The 24,614-nt window shown below is 35.9% G+C and overlaps 1 protein-coding gene across 2 annotated transcripts in view; it reads right to left on the bottom strand.

The window, feature by feature from the left end:
* Positions 1-2,040: 2,040 nt before the first annotated feature.
* The window catches only part of LOC140762149 (uncharacterized), a 44,925-nt gene continuing 22,351 nt past the window's right edge, over positions 2,041-24,614 (bottom strand). The window contains exons 6-10 of one of the 2 annotated variants that reach the window (XM_073099806.1): positions 11,414-11,478; positions 8,582-8,651; positions 2,778-2,853; positions 2,584-2,674; positions 2,041-2,485 (exon numbers count right to left, since the gene is read on the bottom strand). In XM_073099806.1, the coding sequence (XP_072955907.1) occupies positions 2,369-2,485; positions 2,584-2,674; positions 2,778-2,853; positions 8,582-8,651; positions 11,414-11,478 (419 nt within the window). In that variant the 3' untranslated portion in view covers positions 2,041-2,368. The remainder of the gene's footprint in view (positions 2,486-2,583; positions 2,675-2,777; positions 2,854-8,581; positions 8,652-11,413; positions 11,479-24,614) is intronic. The other variant, XM_073099875.1, reaches the window with a different exon arrangement.

Genomic DNA, 24,614 nt, shown 5'->3' with positions numbered 1-24,614 from the left:
GAGTTGTTTTTGTAGTTTGGATGGTCTCCATGGTTTCACCATTGTTAGTGCTTGAAGGTAGAGATGGCAATTGTCTTGCGGTGGCAGCGCTGGGGCCTTTATAGAGGCGACAAGGACTCCTTTATGGTTGGAGGTGGTGCTTTGGCCGCGGTTTGGGCAAGCTCTTCTCCTCCCTTGTAAGTTGAAGATAATGGCCATGGGAGGGCCAATTTCATCGTGGCTAGCAATGCTAGTAGCATGGGATGGTGCTGTGTAGACAGGATAGCTGCTATCACAGTTTGGAGAGACTTTTCGATCCTAAGTTAGCACTCTCTGCGGCTCTCTTCCTATATTCGCATATCTCCTTTATGGACTCATGTATCATTGTCGCCATATAGGTGGGTTGTTGTCAACGGTTTCTGGTGGTGGTGGTGGCACCGAGGAAGACCTAATCGATATGGAGATGAGTTCTTGGTTCTCCATGGCAGTGATCTCCATCGGATTTGTCTTGGATTGTATGTTCACCAATGGCCAAGAGATGGTAACTCTAGTACCAAATTTACGAATCAAATCTAGATTGATATGGACGTAAAAAAATTATGATAATTTATGTGTTGTGGCCTCATGTTTTAGGGTTCTAATGACTTTAATTTCATGTGAATTAGAGGACGAAATGAAAAGTTAAAAATAAAATAGTGGAAGAAGATCGGAGCAGAATTAAAAATATCCGACGTTACAACAGTCGTCGAAGAATGGCAGATAGCCAAGGGTGATGATGGACGACCGTATAGTAGGATGGCTAATGGTGGCTATGGTTTAGATGTTTGAAGATAGATCCAGCGTTAAATATGAAAAATGTAGATCATGGTGTCACTAATCTAAATACATTTGGATTCATATTCAAACATTATATGAATTTTTTATAATTATTTTTCTAGAACTGCGCAATATTCAGATTAATTTCATAATCATTGTAGTAATAAAGTGTGAAAATGTGAGTGTAGAATGATGTGGACCTGGCTGTACCTAATTGGCATAAGGTGAGAGCACCTTTGTAGAACCTAGTGGCTTAGCGTTGTGGAATGTCGCGTTGACTCATTCTCTGGGTGGTTATTATGGTGACTCAGGTTAGTTTGTTACTGCAGACAATCAATCAATCATTCACTGGGCATAGGCGGCTGCACTCCCACTTGCCACATGGTTCTATTCTCTCTCTCATGGTATGCTTAATTTGGAAGAAAGTATGTCCAGTAGGTCCAGTATTAGATGTGGGAGGTGGACATGGACATGTGAAAAGAGCACAAGATGAATTGAGATGAACTGTGCATTTGCGCGAGAGTTGTATTGTGCTAGTCCTTATATACATATCCCATGTATTATTCCATGTTGACCTGATACACCACGCACGACACCATGGTACAAATGAATACGTATATGGTATATTTATGCATTTTATTGATTACTTCACTATGCTCGAAATAATTACCGCTTATTGGGCGTAAGCATTGAGCTCACCCAATATTTGATATATGATATACAAATTGTCCAATTCCCCAGAGGAAGCGCTCAGTATTAGTTCTATCTAGTGAGACAGTGGACCCTACTGTGTTTCTGTTATGTCTGGTTTTGTGACAATTATTATTATGTTGTTAGCCTTAAACTTTGCATATCATGCCTAACAAACTTTGCATAAACACACCTGTCAACTAACATAAACTACCACCAGATGCATTGATAGTGCAGGCTGTCGGATCTAGTGTTGATGTGCCTTATACAGTGATGCAAAAGAAACCTTCATATTAAAAAGTGCAATTTTAAAAATTAATCAAAAGTTGAGTTGGAGATTATATTTAGTTTATCCATTTCTTCTCTCTTTCCCTCTTCTTCTTTTCTTCCCAATTTGGAGGAACTAGATTCCTTTCAGCAATCATGTACTATCCTCATCCCGAATTGCCGTAGTGGTTCCATGCAACATTTTCTTCGTATACAACAAAACGGATATTGCTAAGAGTAAGCAGTTCCATTCTTTTGGTAACCAAAATTATCTCACATGAGTTCAAATGAAAACAGGAATAGGCCTTGATATTTCTATTGATCGAAGTCTTTGACCAGCTATATCTATTCTAAAGGTTCAGTGAAACAGGCGCTGAAAAGAAAAGAAACGAAAAAAAAATTACAAGTTTAGCTTGTAAAATAAGACATAAATTCTACAAGGAAGAGTGCTCTCGGAAAACACCAGCGCAAACTAAAAGGCACAACATGACTTGGGGAGATATGGCATAGCAATTCAACATCAAGGACTCTTGCTATGAAAACTGAAGATGCTCAACATATCCTTTAAACGATGAAAAAGCTGCATTATCTTTTCTCTGTCAAGCTTTCCTCAGATTCATCTTCTAGTTGCCCTCCGGAACATGTCCTTTATGTTTTGTGAATCAACTTTTGTCTTCAACTTTTTTGATTTCTTTCCTTTGCTTGATGAAATATTTTCATTTCCCATGTTACCCTAGACATTTGTTTTAAACAAAAGTAACAGATTTTTAGGAAAAACAGTAGTAAGCTTCTACATAATAAAAGAGCAGTTGTAGAATGTCTCAGGAGTACCTCCAAGGGACTAACAGATACAGGAGTATTCTCTAAAAATACTGAAGCAGCTCCAACTTCAGATGAGTTAAATACTTCTTGTGCATCTAACCTGCAAACTAGTTTCTTAGTCAACTTCAATAATGTAACAATAAATTTAACGAAAATAACATGAAGATATTTTCAGTAGGTGTATCCATGGTGAGAGAAGTAACTGCAATTGCCTGAAGAGGAGCATTAACCAACGGTCATCCTTCAAATATTCACCCAATATTAGAACAGTGCCCTTCACTGCGACGAAGAACATAATGAGTTAAAACCTTACTCATTAATAGGTTGTTAGGATGTATTAGTCCCTTGTGTAAGAACAGATGAAGCTTCACAACTATAATTTGAAGCAGACTAATGTCACTATAGTTATGCCATTCACACATATGTTAGCCCCATAAAACACATGCTTTGGTTAGACAGAAATATCAAAGGACATGTCATAGAAACTAGAAGATCATGCAGGAGAATTTGATTGATTGATTTTGCATAAGAAATTTGAGTTGAGTCAATTTCAGATATAATTGAGTTTAGGATGTAGATCCATTGTACTTCGTCTATTTTAATGTGCTTGGTTCAAGCATGAAATAAAGGATCGAAGAAAGCCGAATAAGTAGCACTAACATTGTTGCAAAACAATATAGATGGCATAGAAAGAAACACCAAGATCTTTAAGAAGATACTGCACCCAGGTGAGTTCTGCAGTAACCAACTGTTTGTTGCTTTATCAAATCAAAAAGTCAAGATAAAGTCAAGCATAAATGATTGAAAAATAAAAGCATAAATGTCTTTGATTCAATTGACTTGTTTACCCTACTGCAGAAATGACTTTTTTTTGTGTATGCTCCTACACCAGTTACTACAACAGCCAAAAGACTGGATTTCTTTCCCTTGGTTCTTGTTAATACTACACTAAACAACATTATTTGAGGCTTTCATTCGCCCAATGCAAGAACTACTAGAGCCATGGACTATGGCCCAGAGGCCTCTCTATTTGACTAACATACCCCCTTTTTTTTAATCTCCTTCCATACCTTCATATCCCTGATATTACCTATGCTGTGAATCAGATCTGCCAATTTATTTATGCTCCTATAACAGTGTAGATCCATTGTACTTAGTTAATCTATTGATTGGTCCAGTTCAAGTCTTTAATTGATCCAATTTGATGAGTAGGACAGGTTCTAAATTTGAGCTTGATGGTATTATACCTAAGGAAAATCTAAATCGAACCATCTGATGATTTGTGTTTAATATGGTTTCACACCATGTGTTTTGGACCTACTCATTCTAACCTTTCCACTTGTTAATGCCAATAAACACTTCTGAGTTAAATTATTCTAATACCAGCAGTAGAAAAGATAAAATTCCATTTCTTTTAAGAAAACAAAATGGTAAAACACAAAAACCCTTTCTTTTTTCTTGTGATTAGATTATTTATGATGTTAAATTTGATTAATGGGAAGTTTGTTCATTTTATTACTATGTTAGATTAACAGATGTGTACCTATATACTATGTGTCAGGTTGCGGTAGGGTGTTTTCTGGCACTTGAAGCAAATTACAGTGGACAGACTGAGCAGGTTGACTGCAGGGTCTACTATAACAATTGCAATAAAGACAATAAGCAGTCTACTAAATTCTAGATGAAGACAACAGCCAGAACTATTACAGCTATTTTATGGTTACATGATGTGTTTTTAGTCTTCTTCCTAGAATCAAGGCCTTGGTACATCCAGCAAATTTAAGCAATTCTTGTGATGTAGGACAATATAGCTCTGAAACCAAAACAGATGCAGAACAACATAAGGAATTGGACACTTATCCAATTAATTTTGAGATTCAGTTCGAAGTCCATGTCTCAAATACTAGGCTTATCCTAGGTATCATCAGATCAATGTCTTTGTCATCTTGGAGAATTTGTAAGTTGGAATTATGGAAAAGCAACAATAGCCGTGCCAGTCGCACGTGCTGTGCCGTGCTACCATCAGCATGCCTCGGGATGCCCCACTGTGCTAATGGCACACCCTTGCGTACCAGTAGCATGCCCCTACGTGCCACTAGCATACATTTATAATACTTTTAATAAACTTATTAGGATATTTAAAGATGTTCTTGGGTTTTCAATTGTCAATCTTTAATTTTTAGTTTAAATATATGTATTAAAAGTTTAAAACCTACATTATAATATTTTATCTTTAGATTATTTTTGTAAATGACCTATTTTAGAAAAAAAATCGGAGGTTATTTGTATTTCTTGGAAAACCCCCCACACATCATCGTTCAATATTTCTTGATCTACTATTGGCCAAACTACCTGAGCACTAAATCCAATGTGAGTAGGATCAGAGGTAGATCTTTGTTTGCTAGGTAAGAGGATAGCAAGTTACAAATTTTATCTCGATATGACATGTATTTTTATTACTATGAGATTATTAAATAAATTAATAAATGAAAATGAACTAGTTAATGGTAGGGTTACCATTATCCTTAAAGATAAAGCAACAGTTAAATATAAATATTATTCAATACATACTATGATTGAAGACATTCATTAAAACTAATATTAATAATTGAACACTCTATAATATAATTGTATACTCCATAATATAATTGAAGACATACTATTAATTGATAATAGTTTAATAATTAAAATTAATATCTACTTGAATGTGAAATGATGAGAAGAATCAAAGACTTCATTTGTCGGTACAAGAATAACACGAGAATATTACATCAAATATTATCAATATTCTTCAAAATCCATTCACTGATAATATTACTCGTTGTAACGTCTCACATAGTCTTTATACAAATAAAATTTTTATAATTATTCTACGATATAATATGGATATTGAACATGCACGGAAATAAACGGCATCAAATATACACAGACACACAATAAGCATATGTAGACTCTAGATATAAAGTATAATAAGGGTGTTTTGGCTATGGTGAATGTGATTAATATAATGGTAATTATAATGAACTCATATTATTCTGTGAGTGTACCTCTTCTAATGTCTTACTATCTACAAACTCAAGTCCTTTGTAAAAATAATCTCTCTTCTAATGAACCCCCTTTTCTTTTAAATTCGGGTTGGGTTCGGGTTCGGGTTTGGATTTCGGATCCACAGACCCGACCCGAACCAATTAAATTGGATGGGCTGCGGGCTAAACCGTAGCCCAATCCATTTTCTCGGCTGGGCCTTGGCCTAGCCTGATTAGCTTCATTTTTTTTGGAATGGGCCGGGCCAGTAGTAGCCCAACCCAATCCAATGGGTAAATAAAACCCATTTTAGTTCTTTTTAGTTTTTAAATTTTAAAAATATTGATATTAAAATTATTATTATTATTTATTATTTAAGGTGGTGATTTTTAGTACGTGAGCTAGAGATTTGAGATTTCGGTTGTCTTGCCTAGACTCAGGTGAGTGGGTTCACTCACATATTTATTTTATTATATTTCATGCCTTTGTCAGACCATGTAAATTTTCTGTGTGCAAATTATTTATTTCACTCTTACATGCAAAAATTTAATTGTTACAATTCCGTATGCAAATCAATTTATTTTATCCGTTCGTGCAAAAATTTAATTGTTATATTTTCTGTATGCATTTAATCATTATACTCAGTGCATCACCATACTTCGTGCAAATATTAAAATTTATGAAAAGAAAAATGAGACTAGTATTGGTACGACTTGGAGAACAGTCCCGGTATAAATCATTTGCAATTTTCCGTGGTGACTCAAGTCTATCTGAAAGTCCAGGGGAAAGTCCTAAATTAGATCATTACGGTGACTTTCTTAGGTGACTCTAACGGGGTTAGGGAATAGTTCTAGGATGAATGAAAAAATTTCTAGGTGACTCTAACTTCTCTCAACGGTTAGAGGAAAAGACAGAGTGTGTTGATCACAGGGTGATACCCTCTGATGACCCTAACCGGATCAGCTATGAAGAAAAGTCTCGAACGTCATCTCGAGGTGACTTCTAGTTGATGTGGATCCACAGGGTTTAGACCCATTGAGACATATGACAGTATAAATATTGAAAATATATTAATATGTTGGAACCATGCAAGGTTACAAGTTGTGACTCTCTCTCTATTGTTATCATTGTTATTATTTAAAGAGCATGCTTATTACAAATTATTATAGATATTGTTGTTGTTAGTTTAATCTTTTTCAGCATTAATATAATGTAGAATTTTATTGGTTTTTGAGTGGATTCCACTCACTGAGCTATAGTTGATGGCTCATGGATTTTATTTTTTTTGTATTTATTTATCTATTCCAGGTAATAGTCAACGGGGCGACTAAGCGAGATGTACCCGGACTTCACCTCCACTTAGGATTCACCTATTTACTCTTCCGCTCTTTTAGATTTTATGCTTTAGATTATAAGTTTTATTTATTTAGTTTAGAGATTCAAAAGCATTAACATTGTTTTATGTTATTGCAATTAGTAATAAAATTTAATAAAGCAGATTTTCATTTTATTTATTTATTTTGTCATCGTACATGTAGAAAGTATTGATAAGGCTTCGTGTATCTCAAATATATTGAGATGCATGGCCGGTCATGATTCCTATTACGGGTCGTGACAATAACCGACACACAGTCATGCCAAACGTGCATGGGTCAGCACAACATACGTGCCGATCGACATAGGTCAGCACAGGGGTCTGCCACTTGCTGCACGGAGCGTGTCGACTGGCACAACTATCCATGGGAAAAAAAGAACACAAAATACTTTCCAGATTCAAAGACATAGAAAATCCATTTGTTACATGTTGCTATTGTACTTGATAGCAAGGTTCTAAAAATTGGTATCAGGATCGGAATAGGCCATCCAGAAAAACGATACTTATCGACCGTATCGACCGCCTGTATCGGATCAGACTATTTTAATTAAATAAAATTCTAAATATTATTTAAAAATATTGAGAAATTTCTAAAAATTTAGAAAAAATTACAAGAAAATAAAAAATAATAATTACTCACATATTAAGCCTAAAAGGTAAAAATCTCTCTTCCTTCCTCTTTTCTTTTCTATTTCTTTAACTGTTAGTCTAAGGTATTCATTCTCCCTCACTCTCTTTCTTTTTAACTTTCCCTCTCTCTCTTTCTTTTTATCTTTCCCTCTCTCTCTTTCTTTTTATCTTTCCCTCTCTCTCTTTCTTTTTATCTTTCCCTCTCTCTCCCTCACTCTCTCTTCCTTTTCCCCTCTCTTTCCCTCTCTCTCTGTAGCTGCTGACAGCTGTAGCTAGCAGCATATGCAGCAGCAAGGCCAAAACTAACCAACCGGCTGGTTTCGGTCTGGATCGGGATTGGCTTCCGTTTTGGCCGATCCCACTCGAGATTGGCCAAAACTGGGAACTATGCTTGATAGTATGAACTCCTATAGTATTGAGACCCAAAAAGATTCTTATGATTTCAACAATAAGAATCAAAGGATACAAAAAGAAGAAAGAAAGAAAGGAAGAAAGAAAGAGAAAAAGAAAAACAAAGCAGACAATCATTTAGATTCATACTAGAGGGATTTGCATCAACAATGCTTCAAACAAAGTGGGGAATTTCTGCAAAGAATTTTTTTTTTTAAAAGACAGGTACAGTAGCATTATGTACAAACCAATCTGAAAACTTTTTCTCATGATCCTGTCTTGTTTTCTTATTTGCTATTTTTACTCCCAAATCTATATATATCATGGAACGCAGTTTTGGCCAATCCCAATTCCACCTTTCAGCTCATTTTGGCCAGACCAGTCAAAACTGTTGCATATTGCATGCAGTTCAACCGAAATGTGCCGATCTGGGCCAAACGCCTTAACTGGACTAGATATCCGATCATAAGAACATTGTATCCAAACAGGACCTAAAACTGACAGATCTTCCACTGTAATTAGCAATTAAATCACTGTCATCTAGTGAAAGTAGATCTGCAATACAGATGCAAAATTATAACAACATACATATGTCTCTTTCTTCTTGGGCAGCATAATTTTTACCCAGCCTTGGAAACGCCTCTTTTAAATGTTGTACCTGTAAAGAAAGAAATTATACGATAAAAAACAGCATAAGTAAATGCTTTGTTTCTATAAAATGCAATTCATTATTGAAGGTTGTATGAAAGAGTGCCCATATGTGCTATAAACATATACCCCACTCTAGTAGCCTCATATATAATGAGTTAGTTGTACAATTTGCATTGCATGTACCTCCACAACATAACTTGAGTGAGGAGTAACATAAATGATTTAATAAATAATCATTGATGAAGGACCATATGGCTATGATTAGAAAAGGTGTAGGGAAGGGGTCACATAGTTAAAAATAGATCTAAGACAACATATAGAGACCAAAGATAAACTAAACAAAGATTTTAGGATCTTAGAATTAGTTTAAAACTTAAAAAGGGTTGTTTCACAAATCTGATAGGAGTGATTAAATGAAGATGATGGCTTTCTTAGTTGACAGATATAGTCTTTGAGAGCCTCTCGCATGCCTTCCTAATGGAAAATTTGTTGGTAAACTTTTACCCACCATCAATGATTCAATAGGCATTCATGTGCATATCTTCTTCAAACAAGCCAATCTGCCTCTCATCATCATATATGACCAAATTAGCAAACCAGTCTTCAAGAAAAAAAAAAAAAACCATCTTCATTCTTGGCACTTCCACATTCCACCAAAACCTAGATTTTGATTATCAGATTTACTGCTTCACTGAAGTCGTGCCGCCATGGCGGCACAAGATGACTAATTGGAAGCTTGGATACAAAGACAAATGTAAGATCATAAGGCTATGATCAAATAGGTGTAGAGAATGGAGTAGATCCATAAGGAAAAACTTTTAAGAGAGAAATGTAATAACTGATGAGGGTTTGGGCCTCGGGCCCAACCCATTAGTTGGACTGGTGAGCTGCGGGCTAGCCGTAGCCCAGCCCCAAGTCCTTGGATTAGACTTGACCCATTTTGTAATTAAATTAGATTTTATTATAGAAATCATGATATTGGTTAAATTAAAATATGTTATTTATTTATTATAAAAGGTGGTGATTTTTCTTAGCACATGGATTAGAGATTTCAGTTGATTTACATAGACACAAGTGAGTAGGTTCACCTATATTTTTATCCATCTTGTACTTTGTGTTTTTTACATGATCATGCATTTTTTTTCTCTACAAATTAAATATCATATTCCTATGTACAAAATATGACTTAATACATTGTTATATTTCATGAAATAGCAATTTTATTGACCATGAATATTAGTGGAAAAACATAATTAATATTTGGTACGACTTAGAGAATATTTCCGATATAAATCACTCGCAATTTTTTGTGTCTATCTAAAAATCCAAGATGTCTTATTTTAGATCACTACAATGAGTTTCTTAGGTAACTCTGATGAGGTTAGGGAACAATCTCAAGTTAGATCGAAAAACTTCTTACTATGACTCTAATCTCTCTCAACAGTTAATGGAAGAAATAGAGCGAGTTTATCACATAGTGACACTTCCTAATGACCTTTAAAGGAAAAGACAAGGTGTGATAAGTGATACACCCTGGTGACTCTAATTGGATCAACTATTAAAAAAAAAAAACTCGAATACCATCTCAAGATGACTTCTAGTTGATATGAATCTATATAGTATTAACTCAATTTAGATATAGGACATTATTAATATTGAGAAAATTCAGTATATTGATACTAAACATGTTATGAGATATAACTTACATTGTTATTACTTGTGTCGTTATTATTATAATATGATTCGGGTTAGATCGGACCACCTCATGGATATTAGACTCATGGCTTGAGTCATTTAGCTAGCTAGTTATATATTTCAGCATTTTGGTTTAGTTTTATTTCAGCTTGTGTTAGTCGATTTGATTGGTTATTGGATTAGTCAAGAACTTAGTTTAATTAAGTGGTTTCGGTTAACTTGTTAGCCTCCAATATATAATATCGCGTGCAACCTCGATTAAGCATGAGTTGAGAATTGATCATTTCCCTAATCTAACAGACAAAGAGAAAAAAAAACAATTTGCAAAATAAAGAAAATCAGTAATTTGTGAAGAATTAATGCATATCTTAAACTAGAAAAAATCGTTGATAAGATGAGGAAACAATGAAAGAGAAGAAAGATGTATAAAGAGGAGATGAGAATTGAGAAGCACTAGTGGCTTCGACAGATCTAGTGCAGTAATTTTATGTCAAGCCTAGCAGGGATTGAGTCTTGTAGTGTGAGGACTTCAGGTAATAAAAGAGACTCTAGAATTGTGGGACCAATGAATGCATATCTTTAAAGAAAAAGAGGTTGTACACAAACCATTATAAAGACAGCTCTCAAAAGAACCAAAATTGCAAAGAAGTATATAGGGTATCTCTAAACTTTTCTTTTATAACCATTTTCCCTTAGATGTGGCAGATAGCTCATATTATCACATTATGGTAAATGTTATACAATCAATAACGAGTGGCTTTCAAGCTTCTAGTGCACATAAATATTGCTAACAAATATCTTAAAATAAAAGATATACTAGCATCTTAAATCCAACTTTCTTCTTCACTAATGCACTTGCTTTATAGGTATTGCAAGATAAATATACTCCGCAATGACTAGCATTATAGAAGTTACATATACGAAAGAGTAAACATAGATAATGACAAGTTAATAATAATTGACACTCATGTGCATTGCCAGTTTATAGTTAAGTGACTTTAATCAATTGGTAAGAAAAATATCCCAAATTGCTAAAATAGGAAATAGGAAATTAGGAATAACTAAAAGGCACACCTTACAGCATAACCAAGTTAAAACCTTGGAATCATCAAGCCTAAAGAACTTTGTGGATCCAATTTCTGCAGATAAATACCAAGATGACATTAATAATCCTCTGTAATCTAAACAACAATATTAAAATTTTCATTCTACGCTAACTAAAGATTGCATTATGAGATCCGACTTGCATCTCACTCAAAAAGGCAAAAGGAAGCCTACTTTTATCCCATTATATGTCGTCATACACTATGCATAAAATTTGAGATAGTTGTCCAAAGTAGTTGGCTTAATAGTGAGCATTGCCACTCTGAGACGATATGAGCCAAAGAAGGCTCACAAGGGAACACAAAGGAAATACATCAATGAAATCTATTCTAATTTTCTAAATTATTTATGCTTTTACATTCCCATTCAATAAGGAAGTAAGCTTATTGTAGAAGGCAACAAGAGAAGTTAATATAAAGGGTGACTATATAACTATAGTATTTCAAGTAGCCATAGATAGTATAACTCCTACATCATGAGAGCACCGTAGCATATGCATGAGGTTGATTCTATGTCGGATGAACCTAAAAAGAAGGTAAATATATGTACCCACTAATTGGCCTAGTAGCTTCTCTCTCTTGCCAATCTCTCTATAATTTAAATTTTACTTTGTCTAGGAAGTAAGCACCACTTTTAGAGGGTTTATGTCAGGTTGATGGCTGGTGGCAAAAGTTATGTCAATTCATTACAAGCCTTCTAACTATTGAGTTGTGCTCTAGCCAATCTCAGAAGGACAAAAGTATAGGATTTGTAACAAAAGTGAAAGCCCCCACTATAACTAAGAAAGCCACATAGGATATGTGCAAGGGATGATAATCTGTCTTGTGACATAACTAAAGTTTCGAGTAACGTACATGTTAGGACCAGAAAAAAAAATAAAATAAAATAAAAATAAAATAAAATAAAATAAAATAAAATATTTGGGTTGAGAGAGGAAGGCTGCACGTGCAGCCCCTCCCCTCTCCCTCTCCGGTACGTAGCGGGAGAGAAGGGATTTCACCTAATCCGAATCAGATTAGATTTAATCCTTTTCTAATCTATAAATTAAAAACCCTAATCTCTGTTTAACCATCTTAGCCCTTTTTTTTTTTTTCTCTCTCTCTCTCTCTCTCTCTCTCTCTTTCTCCCTTCTTTCGCTTCTTCCTCACCGTCGGAGTTGTCGCCGTGGAATCGGCCAGCCGGAGCGTCGCCGGAGCCAGCAGAGACCACCACACGACTCCCCCGTGGTGATTTTTAGTACGTGGGTTAGAGATTTGAGATTTTGGTTGTCTTGCCTAGACTCAGGTGAGTGGGTTCACTCACGTATTTATTTTATTGTATTTCGTATTTTTGTCAGACCATGTAAATTTTCTGTGTGCAAATTATTTATTTCACCCCCATGTATAAAAATTAAATTGTTGCAATTTCTGTGTGCAAGTCTATTTATTTCATCCGTACATGCGAAAATTTAATTGTTTTATTTTCTGTGTGTATTTAATTATTATATTCAGTGCATCACCATACTTCGTGCTAATATTGAAATTTGTGAAAAGAAAAATGAGACTAATATTGATATGACTTAGAGAACAGTCTCGGTATAAATCGTTTGCGATTTTCCGTGGTGACTCAAGTCTATCTGGAAGTCCAGGGGAAAGTCCTAAATTAGATCACTGCGGTGACTTCCTTAGGTGACTCTGGCAGGGTTAGGGAACAGTCCTAGGAAAAATTCCTAGGTGACTCTAACTTCTCTCAACGGTTAGAGGAAAAGACAGAGTGTGTTGATCACAGGGTGATACCCTCTGATGACCCTAACCGGATCAGCTATGAAGAAAAGTCCCGAGCGTCATCTCGAGGTGACTTCTAGTTGATGTGGATCCACAGGGTTTAGACCCATTGAGACATATGACAGTATAAATATCAAAAAGATGTAATATGTTGGAAAACGTGCAAGGTTACAAGTTGTGACATTTCTCTATTGTTACCATTGTTATTATGTAGAGAGCATGCCTATTGCATACTATGATGGATATTGTTGCTTTTAGTTAATTTATTCAGCATTAATATGTTTTAAAAATTTATTTGGTTCGAGTGGATTCCACTCACTGAGCTATAGTTGTTGGCTCACGAGTTCTATTGTTTTTTTGTATTTGTTTATTTATTTCAGGTAATAGTCAGCGGGGCGACTGAGCGTGATGTACCCGGATTCCACCTCCACTTAGGATTCACTTATTTACCTTTCCGCTCTTTTAGATTTTGTGCTTTAGATTAGAAGATTTTATTTTATTTTATTTTAGTTTAGAGACTCAAAAACATTAACATTGTTTATTTTATTTCAATTGCATTTAGTAATAAAATTTTAATAAAGCACATTCTCATTTTATTTATTTATCTTGTCATCGTATACGTAGAGAGTATTATTAAGGCTTCGTGCATCTCAAGCATATTGAGATGCATGACCGGTCATGATTCCTATTTTGGGTCGTTACAGTACAACAGCAACAAATATCCATCAAAAGGTAGATAAGAAGAGAACTGATCAAGCTTGTCCTTTGTCTTGTATTAGAAGGTAAACATTTCTTCCTTGTATTTGTTAGCTACTTATTTCAGGTTCCATTATCTGACTCTTAGCTTGAATAAATCTATACTGGCTTTAATGGCATTTGCTTAGTTTCGAGGATGAAACGTCTTCCACTGATGGTAACATTAAATAAATTGTTATTTGATCTCCAGTGGAATTTATGAGTTAGCTACGTATAGTTGATATTACTTAGACTTTGAAGAAGAAAATGTCATCTTCCAAGTAGTAATCTTACTCTGTAGATCCTAAAGAAGCTACTTAAGCATGACAAGAATCAAAGAAATGGTAATATTTCTTCAAGGAGATCATGTTGTGCTATAGATTTCTTGAATTAATGACTAGATTAGTGCTAATGATCCAATTAGTGAGCTAATTGACTTGATGCTCCATGCTTAAGAATAATTATCTAAGTGTGTATTCATTAAGTTAGAACTCTACTTTATTGGGTTTTAGTGTAGTTCAACAAACTAAGATACTTAATTGTATAAGTCCATGTGGGTATGTTGAAAACAACATGACACCTCATTCCATTATGCTAGGGAAGGATAAGAACACTTACAATGGTCATCTATAGTCTATTTTCTCAATAGAGTGGAGAGAAGAAAAGAGAGAGAAGACTAGAAGAGCAAGGAGAAATAAGAAAGACTACCCAAATGAGGCCTTTTGTGGGAATTTGGTGGCTAAATTTTGGATTCTGACAATCTTTTGATCCCTATGTGCTATTTCTAATGATTAGATATCAAGAGTGCAGCTCAACTAGAATTATGTATTGTTAGGTTAAAATTCTCTATTCAGATTTTTAGGTTTCTTATCCTGTCTACAAGAAGTATTTTGCATATAGTGTTGTCTAAATGAGTTGACCTTCATTATTGTGAGTCTAAATTTTGAAGTGCGTTATTAGATTAGTAGATTACATAATTGAGTAGTAACTTAATTATATTTCAGCTAGAACTAGCTGAATACATCATATTTATGGAAAGTTAGAGTTGGAAAGACATTAGTAATATTATAGTGAATTGGTTAAATTTGAGAATGCTGAAATGTAGATAGTACCTTAAGTGTTTTTTGAACTTTTCAAATGAGGATTCAAAGGATGTCCTAAGTCAAGTTTTGGGGCAAGATCTGACTATCTAAATTTTTTATTAAGGTGAATAGGGCTAGTTCTTATCTATGTAATATGCTTAATAAGAGTAAGTTTTCCTAATACCGAAATAAAAGATTTTTGGTACAAATTGTGCAAATTCAATGAGTAGAATTGAGTTACTCCTCTATGCAATGTTTTGTGAAGCATGTTTTCCAGCTATTAGATTTGAACTTGTCGTGGAAATTTGAACTCTTCATAGATTGATATATGTATTACTACTATACATTCTTGTTAGCTAAATATGGTTTTCAAATCTAAATTTCTGTTAGAGCTTGGTGTTGTGGTTAAACATGATCCTAAGTTATACTCTTTGTATGAATTAGAAGTGTTTGCTATTATTCTCTAATTCGGATTGGGTGGAATTTGGGTTATTAAGGCTACGTAGGCTGATTTTATGAGTTTAATCATTTAAAAGCTTGTGCAAGAGTTATCTGTTGGATAGGCTTGGAACCATTTTTTTGAGGTTATTTGATAACAACAATGCCATTATATGGGCCTACATAGTAATCAAGAACAAACAAATGGTCATATGAATTAAAATCCAAAACTTCATTGGAAAGAACTAAATGGGTTAGCCCTTGGCACCCTAGGGGTTACTAGGGGCAAGCTTTATCAATAGAGCAAATAAACTAATACTCTAGTGATGAGATTCGAATCTAATCGTAGTATCGGAGCACCTTGGAGGACATTGGGATAGATTGAATCTATTTACCTTATTTATTTTATTAGTTTATTTGATTTAGTCAGAGTTTTAGTTGTTTAAATCATTACTTATTGGTATGTACTAATTTCCTTAATTGCTTGATTAAGAGTCTAAATAGGCTAGAACTTATTTAATTTTTAAGTCCACTTAAGTTAAGTTTCAAATGGATAAGATCGTTGACATCATGATTTACAAATTTCGCATTTAGAGTTAATTCAAATTTGGAATCTATCTACAATGAAACGAAGAAACAATTTGATGGATATATGGAGACTGGTTTAGCTAAGTTAATTAGTTTATTTCTTATTCGATTTTGGTTTATTTTAGGACTATTTTGCTTTATTCTCTATAAATAGGGCCTTATTGTATCTTAGATATATTTTAGAATTGAATGAATTTATTTAGAAAGAATATTAGAAAGAGGATTAGAGATTAGGGATTGAAGGAGGATGTGGTCTGATTTTGTTTAGAAAGAGGATTAGGGATTTTATTTAGAAAGAATATTAGGGATTTTGTTTAGAAAGAGGATTAGAGATTGTGTTTAGAAAGAGGATTAGTGCAGAGGGCAATAAAGAAATTTAAAAAAAATTAAATATTTAATGTTAGTTAAGCTACTTAATTATCTCGTTATTACAAGTGGAGGGGTAATTTGGTCAATTCATCAATTCTGTCAACGGCATCAGGGGGGTGGTGTATTTCTGATAGTTTAGGAGGTCAATGTGTATCAAAAAAATATTCAGGGGGTCAGTATAGAAATGAGTGATAGTTCAAGGGGTGAAAAGGAAATTATCCCTTTATTTTATTAGCTTATGAGATTTACTCAAAGTCCTAGTTGTTCATTACTTATTTGTATGTGGTAATATCCTTAATTGTTTGAGTAAGAAACCTCTAGAACTTGTTTAAATAGTTAAGTTCATTAAGTTCTACCTAATTTTGAGAAAATATTCATTAGATATCCATAAGATGTCCAAATAATATGAAACCATATGGATAAGATCGGTTGAGCAAGGAGTAGGAGATGGTTGAACAAGTGGCGACTAAATTATGGGAACGAAAGGATCAAGCAAGGTTGAACGGACCTATCCACGTCACAGTACCCCGTTTGAGCAATCACGCAATCTGGGCTTCGATCACGCTACTAGCTGTCCACATGAACAAGCCTCAACTGTGCGCTACACCAGTCACTTAGAGAGACTAGGGAACAAGACTGTGAAAGCAAGAACCCTTAGTGAGCTCATTGCTGCTGAGTGCGGGTTCCTGAGTGCGGGTTCGGTGATTCATGCCATGTCGGATGAGCAAGATATGTGGAAGATGTGGGGTAGCCAAGCCCAGTAGGCAGAATGGTCCAATTAGGCCAGTCTTAGAAGAGTCCGTCTTTGGATTGACCAGCAAGTGGGAGCTGTAAAGCAGGAAAGGGTGTGAGTCAAGAATTCCGGGTCTTTTGTTTCTGCATTTTCCGAGTGCCTGAAGGATCTCCCAAGGGAAGCACAAGTTGAAGCAGCTGTTGCAAGCACAGGTAGAGGATGTGTCCATTAGTTACATCCTTCTTCTCATTAAGGTGCTGCGCTTATTGTGTCAAACCATCATCTTGGGTTTCCTTCGAGTCACTGCACTGAACACTTTTTAGGACTCCTCGATCAAACCAAACCCCTTTCGGTCCTGTTCCCAGTGGGAGCTAATTAGCTGACGAAAACTCATATCTATCTCTCTCGTCTGATCCTGGCGTCTCAATTTTTGCAAGTGAACCCTCTCCTTCCTCCCTTGTTCCCATTAGTGGGTCAATCCCATGCCCCCCAACTACGACTAGTAGTGACTATCAAACCAAAGAAAGTGAGTATCGAATGATCTCATCCTTGCTCAATCAGTAGTCTGTCCAAAGGAATTGAGTAGTTCAACGCAGTACAGACAGTTGGTTGGCTGTTGGGTTTATCTGACGATCTCTCGCCCAGATGGCTATTCCTAAGCAAGTCAGCCTTTCATGGCTGCCCCCCGGTCAGTTCACCTTGCAGCAGTTCATCGGGCTGTTCCGGTTCCACCAGCAAGGGTTCTATATCCAGTGCTCCCAAAAAAGCAAGAGCTGATATGGCAAGAGCGTCTGATTGAAGAGCAAAAAGGCAAACAACGGATATTCTAAGAACACTGGGTAAGCATTCCGTTAGCTTTCAACTATTTGTGACTCTCTCTTGTCATCATTTGAGAAAATGTATACTTTAATAGTAGCTCCTCAAAATCCTTATTTTTCAAATCTTTCTATCGGAAAACCCTCGAAACAGCTTTATCGACTAATGGAATGGAAGCCAAGGACTTAAGTGCATGTGTTTGGAAACATCATATGGGCCATCTCTTGTCACTCCACTTCTCCTTACTCGGGACTTAAAATGGACTTAATGAGAAAAATCAAACTTCCCTCAAGAAAGAAGAAGAGTAAAGGCCTCCATAATAATAGCGAAAAGATATGGGGCCAGGGGATCTCGTTGTCGCACTTCGATATCTATCTGTCTTTCGATTCATCTATGTATATGCCTTTTTTTACATTTTCTTAGCTCATTTGCATTCTGCATGAGTCCGTTACCAATCCCAACCCCGGCTAACCTTTTTTTTCTTAACCACCTCATTCATCAATCTATCGGATTTTGCGGATCGGGAAATGGATCAAATCGCGCAAAATGGTCGCCTCAGAAACAGGGCGCAACGGAACCAAGATTCTTTGTTGGCATCTTGCATAACAAAGGCAATAGAGGCAATTGCATCGCACCTGACTGTGAGGGACCTCTCGATACCTTATGTTCACTATCTAACTAGTAGCCGCTTTCCCATTGCGGAAGCCTTTTCCTAGTGAGTGGAGCCCCAACGAGGTTCCCATTTTATCAGGATGAGAACCCAACCACCAATAAGCCAAGGTCCGCCTTCGAGCACTTTGGAGCCATTTTCCCCCAGTAGGGGTAACAAACAAAGGAAACCGGTGGAGGCAACAGTTGCTCGTTTGGCAATAGGATCTGTCCACCTGAGGGGAAAATTAGCAAAGCAGAAAAAGTAAAAGGGAGGGGGAGTCCGCTTGAGTTTTAGCCTGACTATATTGAAAAGAGAGTAAGGTAGTGACAATTCTTCCTCTTATCTTCCATTTCTTACGTTGATCCAAACCTTCTCAGGGAGCTTCTTTGCTTTATTAACTTCAATACAGACCCTGGCAAAGACCAGAGAGGATTTGGTATCAGTCTCCTTAGAATTGAGAGGTTGTCACTAAGCATTTCGTCTCACACGGGAAGAAAGGTCAAATGGCAAGGCAAAAGGCCAAGCGAATGAGTCCACCGGCCGTCTCTTTAGTATCAAACTCGTCTCTAACGCTTGGATAGAAGATCCAACCCCCTGCCGGCAAGTGCCCACCTGATGCACAAATGCCAAAACCAAATCTCATCTTGATCCTCTGATTCAAGGTACCACCGCACTCAAGTACTTTGACATATCTTTGTCTGAACCTCAAGTGGGAGTCGCTCCACCTTCTTGAAGCAAACACATGTGATCATCCTTCATCGAAACTGTAAGAACTGAGAAAAGAAAAATTAAGAGAAGAGGGTGCAGATGCGCTGCACGTGCAACCTGCAACCCCTCCCTTCTCCCTCTTTGGCACTTGACGAGGCGACAACAGAGATCTTGCCGAATTCAAATCTAATTTAGATTTGGATTTTTACCCTATAAATTAAACCCTAACTCTCTCTCTCCGTTCTTTACCCAGCCTCCTTTCCCTCTTCATCTTCTTCTCCTTCGTTTTCTTCTTTCTTGCCATTGGAGTCACAACGTGGGTTCGGACCGCCAGAGCATCGCCGGAGTAATAAGAGACTGTCACGCTCCTCCTCAGTAAGCCCTCTCCCATTTCTCAAGTTTAATTTCAGTTTAATATGTTAAAATAGAAATACCTAAATTGGGAGATTTTGGCTTCGTCAGCGAATCACGCTTGCCGGCGGCTTTGGTCGTTGCCGCTCCACCACTGGAAGCCTTTTATCGTTGGCCTCGTGCCATGGACGTTCGCTTTTGGAGCCCTCGTGACTTCGGTCGCCGTCGTCCATTGAGTCGATCGTCTTCTATGGTTTCTCCACTTCGTGAGGACGGCGGCGTTGCGAAGGTGTCGAGGAGCTTAGAGCATGGCCGACAGACCGTCGCCGACAGTGGCCGCCGACGTCTCTTTCTCTCCTCTTTTTCTCTCTCGCCTTCGTCGATCCCCCTTCGGGTTGAAGAAGGTAGACTCGGGCAACTTGAGTCTGGCCTTCTTCCTTTAAGTGTGGATTCGGGTCAGGTTTGATCCAAATCCAAGGAACTCGACTTGGTTCCATTAACTTAATTGGACCCAATCCATTTGGGTGAGCTATGGGCCTACTGCAACCCAGGCCCAATCCAATTAAGTTAATGGTTGGGTGGGCTATGGGCCAACTGTTTTGGCCCAAATTGAATTTTTTGAGTTAAATCGTATAAAATCTTAATATTATTTACTTTAAAATTTTTATTGTTATTTATTGTTAAAAGTAGTGATTTTTAGCATGTGAGCTAGAAATTAGAGATTTCAGTTGTCTTACCTAGACTCAGGTGAGTGGCTTCATTCACATATTTATTTTTATTATACTTCATACCTTTGTCAGACTATGTAAATTGCTGTGTACAAATTTATTTATTTCATTCTTACGTGCAAATTTAATTGTTACATTCTGTGTGTATTTAATCATTATACTCAGTGTATCGCCATACCTTGTGCAAATTATAAATTTTAGTGAAAAGAAAAATAAAACTAGTATTGATATGACTTAGAGAATAGTCCGGGTATAGATCGCTTGCGACTTTCTATGGTGACTCTAGTCTATCTGAAAGTTCAAAGGAAAGTTCTATATCAAATCACTACGGTGACTTTCTTAGATGACTCTGGTAGGATTTGCGAACAGTCCCAGAATAAATGAGAAATATCCTAAAGTGACTAACCTCTCTCAACAGTTAGTGAAAAAGACAAGATATGTTAATTATATAGTAACACCATATGATGACCCAACCCGATCAACTATAAAGAAAAGTCTTGAGCGTCATCTCGAGATGACTATTAGTTGATGTAAATTTACAGGGTATAAACCTATTGAGACAAATGACATTATAAACATTAGAAAAATGTTAACACGTTGAAACTGAGCAAGACTACAAGTTATGACTCTCTATTGTTATCATTGCTATTATTTTAAGAGCATGCCTGTTAGAAAATTGTTATTTATATTGTTAAACTTTATTTAACACTATAAAATTTTAAATTTTATTTGGTTTTTGAGTAGATTCCACTTACTGAGCTATAGTTGTTGGTTCATGGATTTCTTTTTCTCTTTCTTTTATTATCTCAGGTAATGGTCAACGTGGCGACTAAGCGAGATGCACCGGAACTACCTCCACTTAGGATCTACCTATTTACCTTTCTGCTCTTTTGGTCTTATGTTTTAGATTAATTATTAATTTTATTTCGTTTAGAGACAAACAATGACATTGTTTTATGTTCATTACAATTGGTTTAAATTTAATAAAATAGATCTTCTTAATTTACTTTTGCCATTGTACACTTAGGAAGTATTAGTAAGACTTCATGTATTTCAAGCGTATTGAGGTGCATGGTCGGTCATGATTCCGATTTCGAGTCATGACAATGTTGGTATCAGAGCCTAAACTTTAGTCATCCTAAGTCACTTTTAGAGTTATGTGGAGGTCCGGTTGCATTAGCTCAGGTTCGTTACGAAATTATTTGTTATATTCAATGAAATTATTCTTATCTCGTTTATAAATCTTGAAGGGGCAATATGTATACGCGTCGTCATCAACGAGGAGCTGCGGCCCAGAGTTTATCTCTTGATAGAAATATAGAGCAAGAGTTAGCTCCTGCTTAAGCGCCAGCTCTTGCACCAACTGCTATTCCTGGGTTCGAAGCAGAGGCATGGCTGCTTCAGATCGAGAAGATATTGCAAGTATTGGACTGTTCAGAGGATCAAAGGGTTACTTTGACAACCTATATATTTTTCATGCCATTGTTTAGGTGCTTGTTTAAGCCCATAAAGAGACTTAACTAATTTGCATACCTTTTTCTCTTGTCCTGGAGCCACAAATATAGATTTCTTCATTTAATTCACCATTCAAGAATGCAATTTTCACATCCATTTGATGTATTTTCAAATTATATAATGCTGCAAGAGCAATTATCAATCGGATAGACGTTATTCTTATTACAGGTAAGTATGTATCAAAGTAATCTATTCCTTCTATTTGTCTATATCCTTTTACTATAAGTCTCGCCTTATATTTGTCAATTAAACTATCTGCTTTCATCTTCCTTTTGAAGATCCATTTGTAACCCAAAGGTTTACATCTTGGTGGAAGATCCACTGATTCCCAAGTATGATTTTGCAAAATGGATTCAACTTCACTGCCAATAGCTTCTTTCCATAAAAGAGCTTCAAGAGTAGGCATTGCTTCCTTATAACTCAGAGGTTCTTATTCTAACAAATATGTCAGAAAATCAGGACCAAAAGACGTACAAGTCATGCTCTCTTATTCATCTAGATTCATTATCATTTTCTTCTTGCATGGACTCTTGATCCTGCTCATCTCTTTCTATATTTTCATAAGTTCTTTTGAGAGAACTTTCTTCTAGTGTAGACTTATATGAAAATACATTCTCAAAGAATGATGCATTTCTAGACTCAGTAATTGTATTCTCATGTACCTTAGAATTATCTGATTTGTGAACTAGGAATCGATGTGCACTACTGCTATAAGCATAACCAATGAATATTCAATCAATAGTTTTAGGTCCAATTTTTATTCTTTTAGAAACTGGAATTGCAACCTTTGCTAGGCACCCACACCCATACTCTTAAGAATTTATAACTAGGTTCTCAACCTTTCCATAATTCATAAGGTGTTTTATCCATTTTCTTATGGGGTAATCTGTTGAGAATGTGATTTACAAAAAGGAAAGCTCCCCCCCACAAATTCTGGGTTAATCCAGAACTTAGTAACATGACATTCATCATTTCTTTCAGAGTTCTATTCTTACGTTCAGCAATACCATTTTGTTGTGGAGCGTAAGGAGTCGTTGTTTGATGAATAATTCCATTTTCTACATATATTTATGCAAATGGTGGCTCATATTCACCACCTCTATCACTTCTTAGCATTTTAATTTTTTTGCTAAGTTGGTTTTTAACCTCAGTTTTGAAATGTATAAACATTTCTAATACCTCATCTTTGCTTCTTAGCAAATACATATAATAGTATCTTGTGCAATCGTTAATAAAAATAATAAAATACTTTTTTCCACCTCTAGTTTAAACAAATTTTAAATCATATACATCGGTATGTATAAATTTTAGAGGTTCTGTACTTCGTTCAATGGAATGAAACGAAGCTTTAGCCAATTTGACTTCCACCATATTTCACATTTATTATTCAAATCAATTTGAAAATTATGAAACATTTTAAGATTAATCTACGCAATATACCATAATTAATATGTCCTAATCTACCATGCCAAATTTCACAAAACTCAAGCAAGTAAGAAGAAGATTCATCTTTATTTATTCTTGAAGTCACAGTCATTACATTCATCTTAAAGATGCCATTTGACAAATAGCCCCTTCCAATATACATACCATTTTTGATAAGTACAAACTCATCAGCTTAAAACCTTTCTTACTCAATAATGATCCTGAAACCAGATTCTTTTTCATGTCGGGCACATACATCACATCATTAAAAATAAGTTCTTTTCCTAAAGTCAACTTTAACATGACCTTCCCTATTCCTTCCACCTTGGAAGTCGCTAAATTGTCCATGTAAAGTTTTTCATCTGTCGTAGTTTGATAAGATGAAAACATCCACCTGTTGGCACAAATGTGTCAAGTAGCTCTAGTGTCTACTCACCATTTTTTAGAATTGCCACCAATCAAGTTTACTTTGGAGGCAACAACGTAGAGGTGCATATCATCGACATCAGAATGAAGGTTTTTCACTTCAGTTACATTGGCTTGTGGCTTTTTCTTTTCAGAGTTCTCTTTTTTTGAGGTCTCCTTTTGCGCAAATGATAGTCTTGAGCACGATGTCCTTGCTTGTTATAAACGTTGCATTTGTCCTTGAACTTCTTTGCGTCGCCACTTTTAGAGCCTTTGCTAGTATTCTTCCTTTTCTTGTCCTTTGTGGACTCCACAATATTTACCTTTGACACGTAATGGCTTCCAATTTTCTTTTCAACAGTATGATTGTCTTCTTCTATCCCCAATCTGACAATAAGTTTCTCAAGTGTCATTTCCTTGCGCTTCTGTTTTAGGTAATTTTTGAAATCCCTCCAAGATGGTGGCAATTTTTCAATAATAGCCGGCACTTGGAATGATTCATTAATCACCATTCCTTCAGCATGGATCTCATAAATTATCACTTGAATATCTTGTACCTGGTTAATTACTGGTTTAGTGTCAACCATCTTGTACTCAAGAAATTTACTGACTACAAATTTCTTTGCACCGGTAATGGATTCTTATACCAAAAGATAAGCTATAGAACGATTCCTTTAAGATCTGAATTTATTATATGAATTAGTCCGCGCAACCGTGGAAAAATATTCATCAAATATTCTCTTGTAGTCAGAAAATTACGAAACCAAGTGGACTAGATCCGTAACTCCCTGATCTACAATTTTTATATTTACGCCCTTCGCAGATTCAAACTACAACTGAGACGAAAACACGAAAGAACGCAC

Source organism: Typha angustifolia, chromosome 1 (genome assembly GCF_048772165.1).
Source record: "Typha angustifolia cultivar Huaian chromosome 1, ASM4877216v1, whole genome shotgun sequence".
NCBI classification, from domain to species: Eukaryota; Viridiplantae; Streptophyta; class Magnoliopsida; order Poales; family Typhaceae; genus Typha; species Typha angustifolia.
The sequence above is the reverse complement of the archived record's forward strand: the minus strand, read 5'-3'. Positions and strand labels throughout refer to the sequence as shown.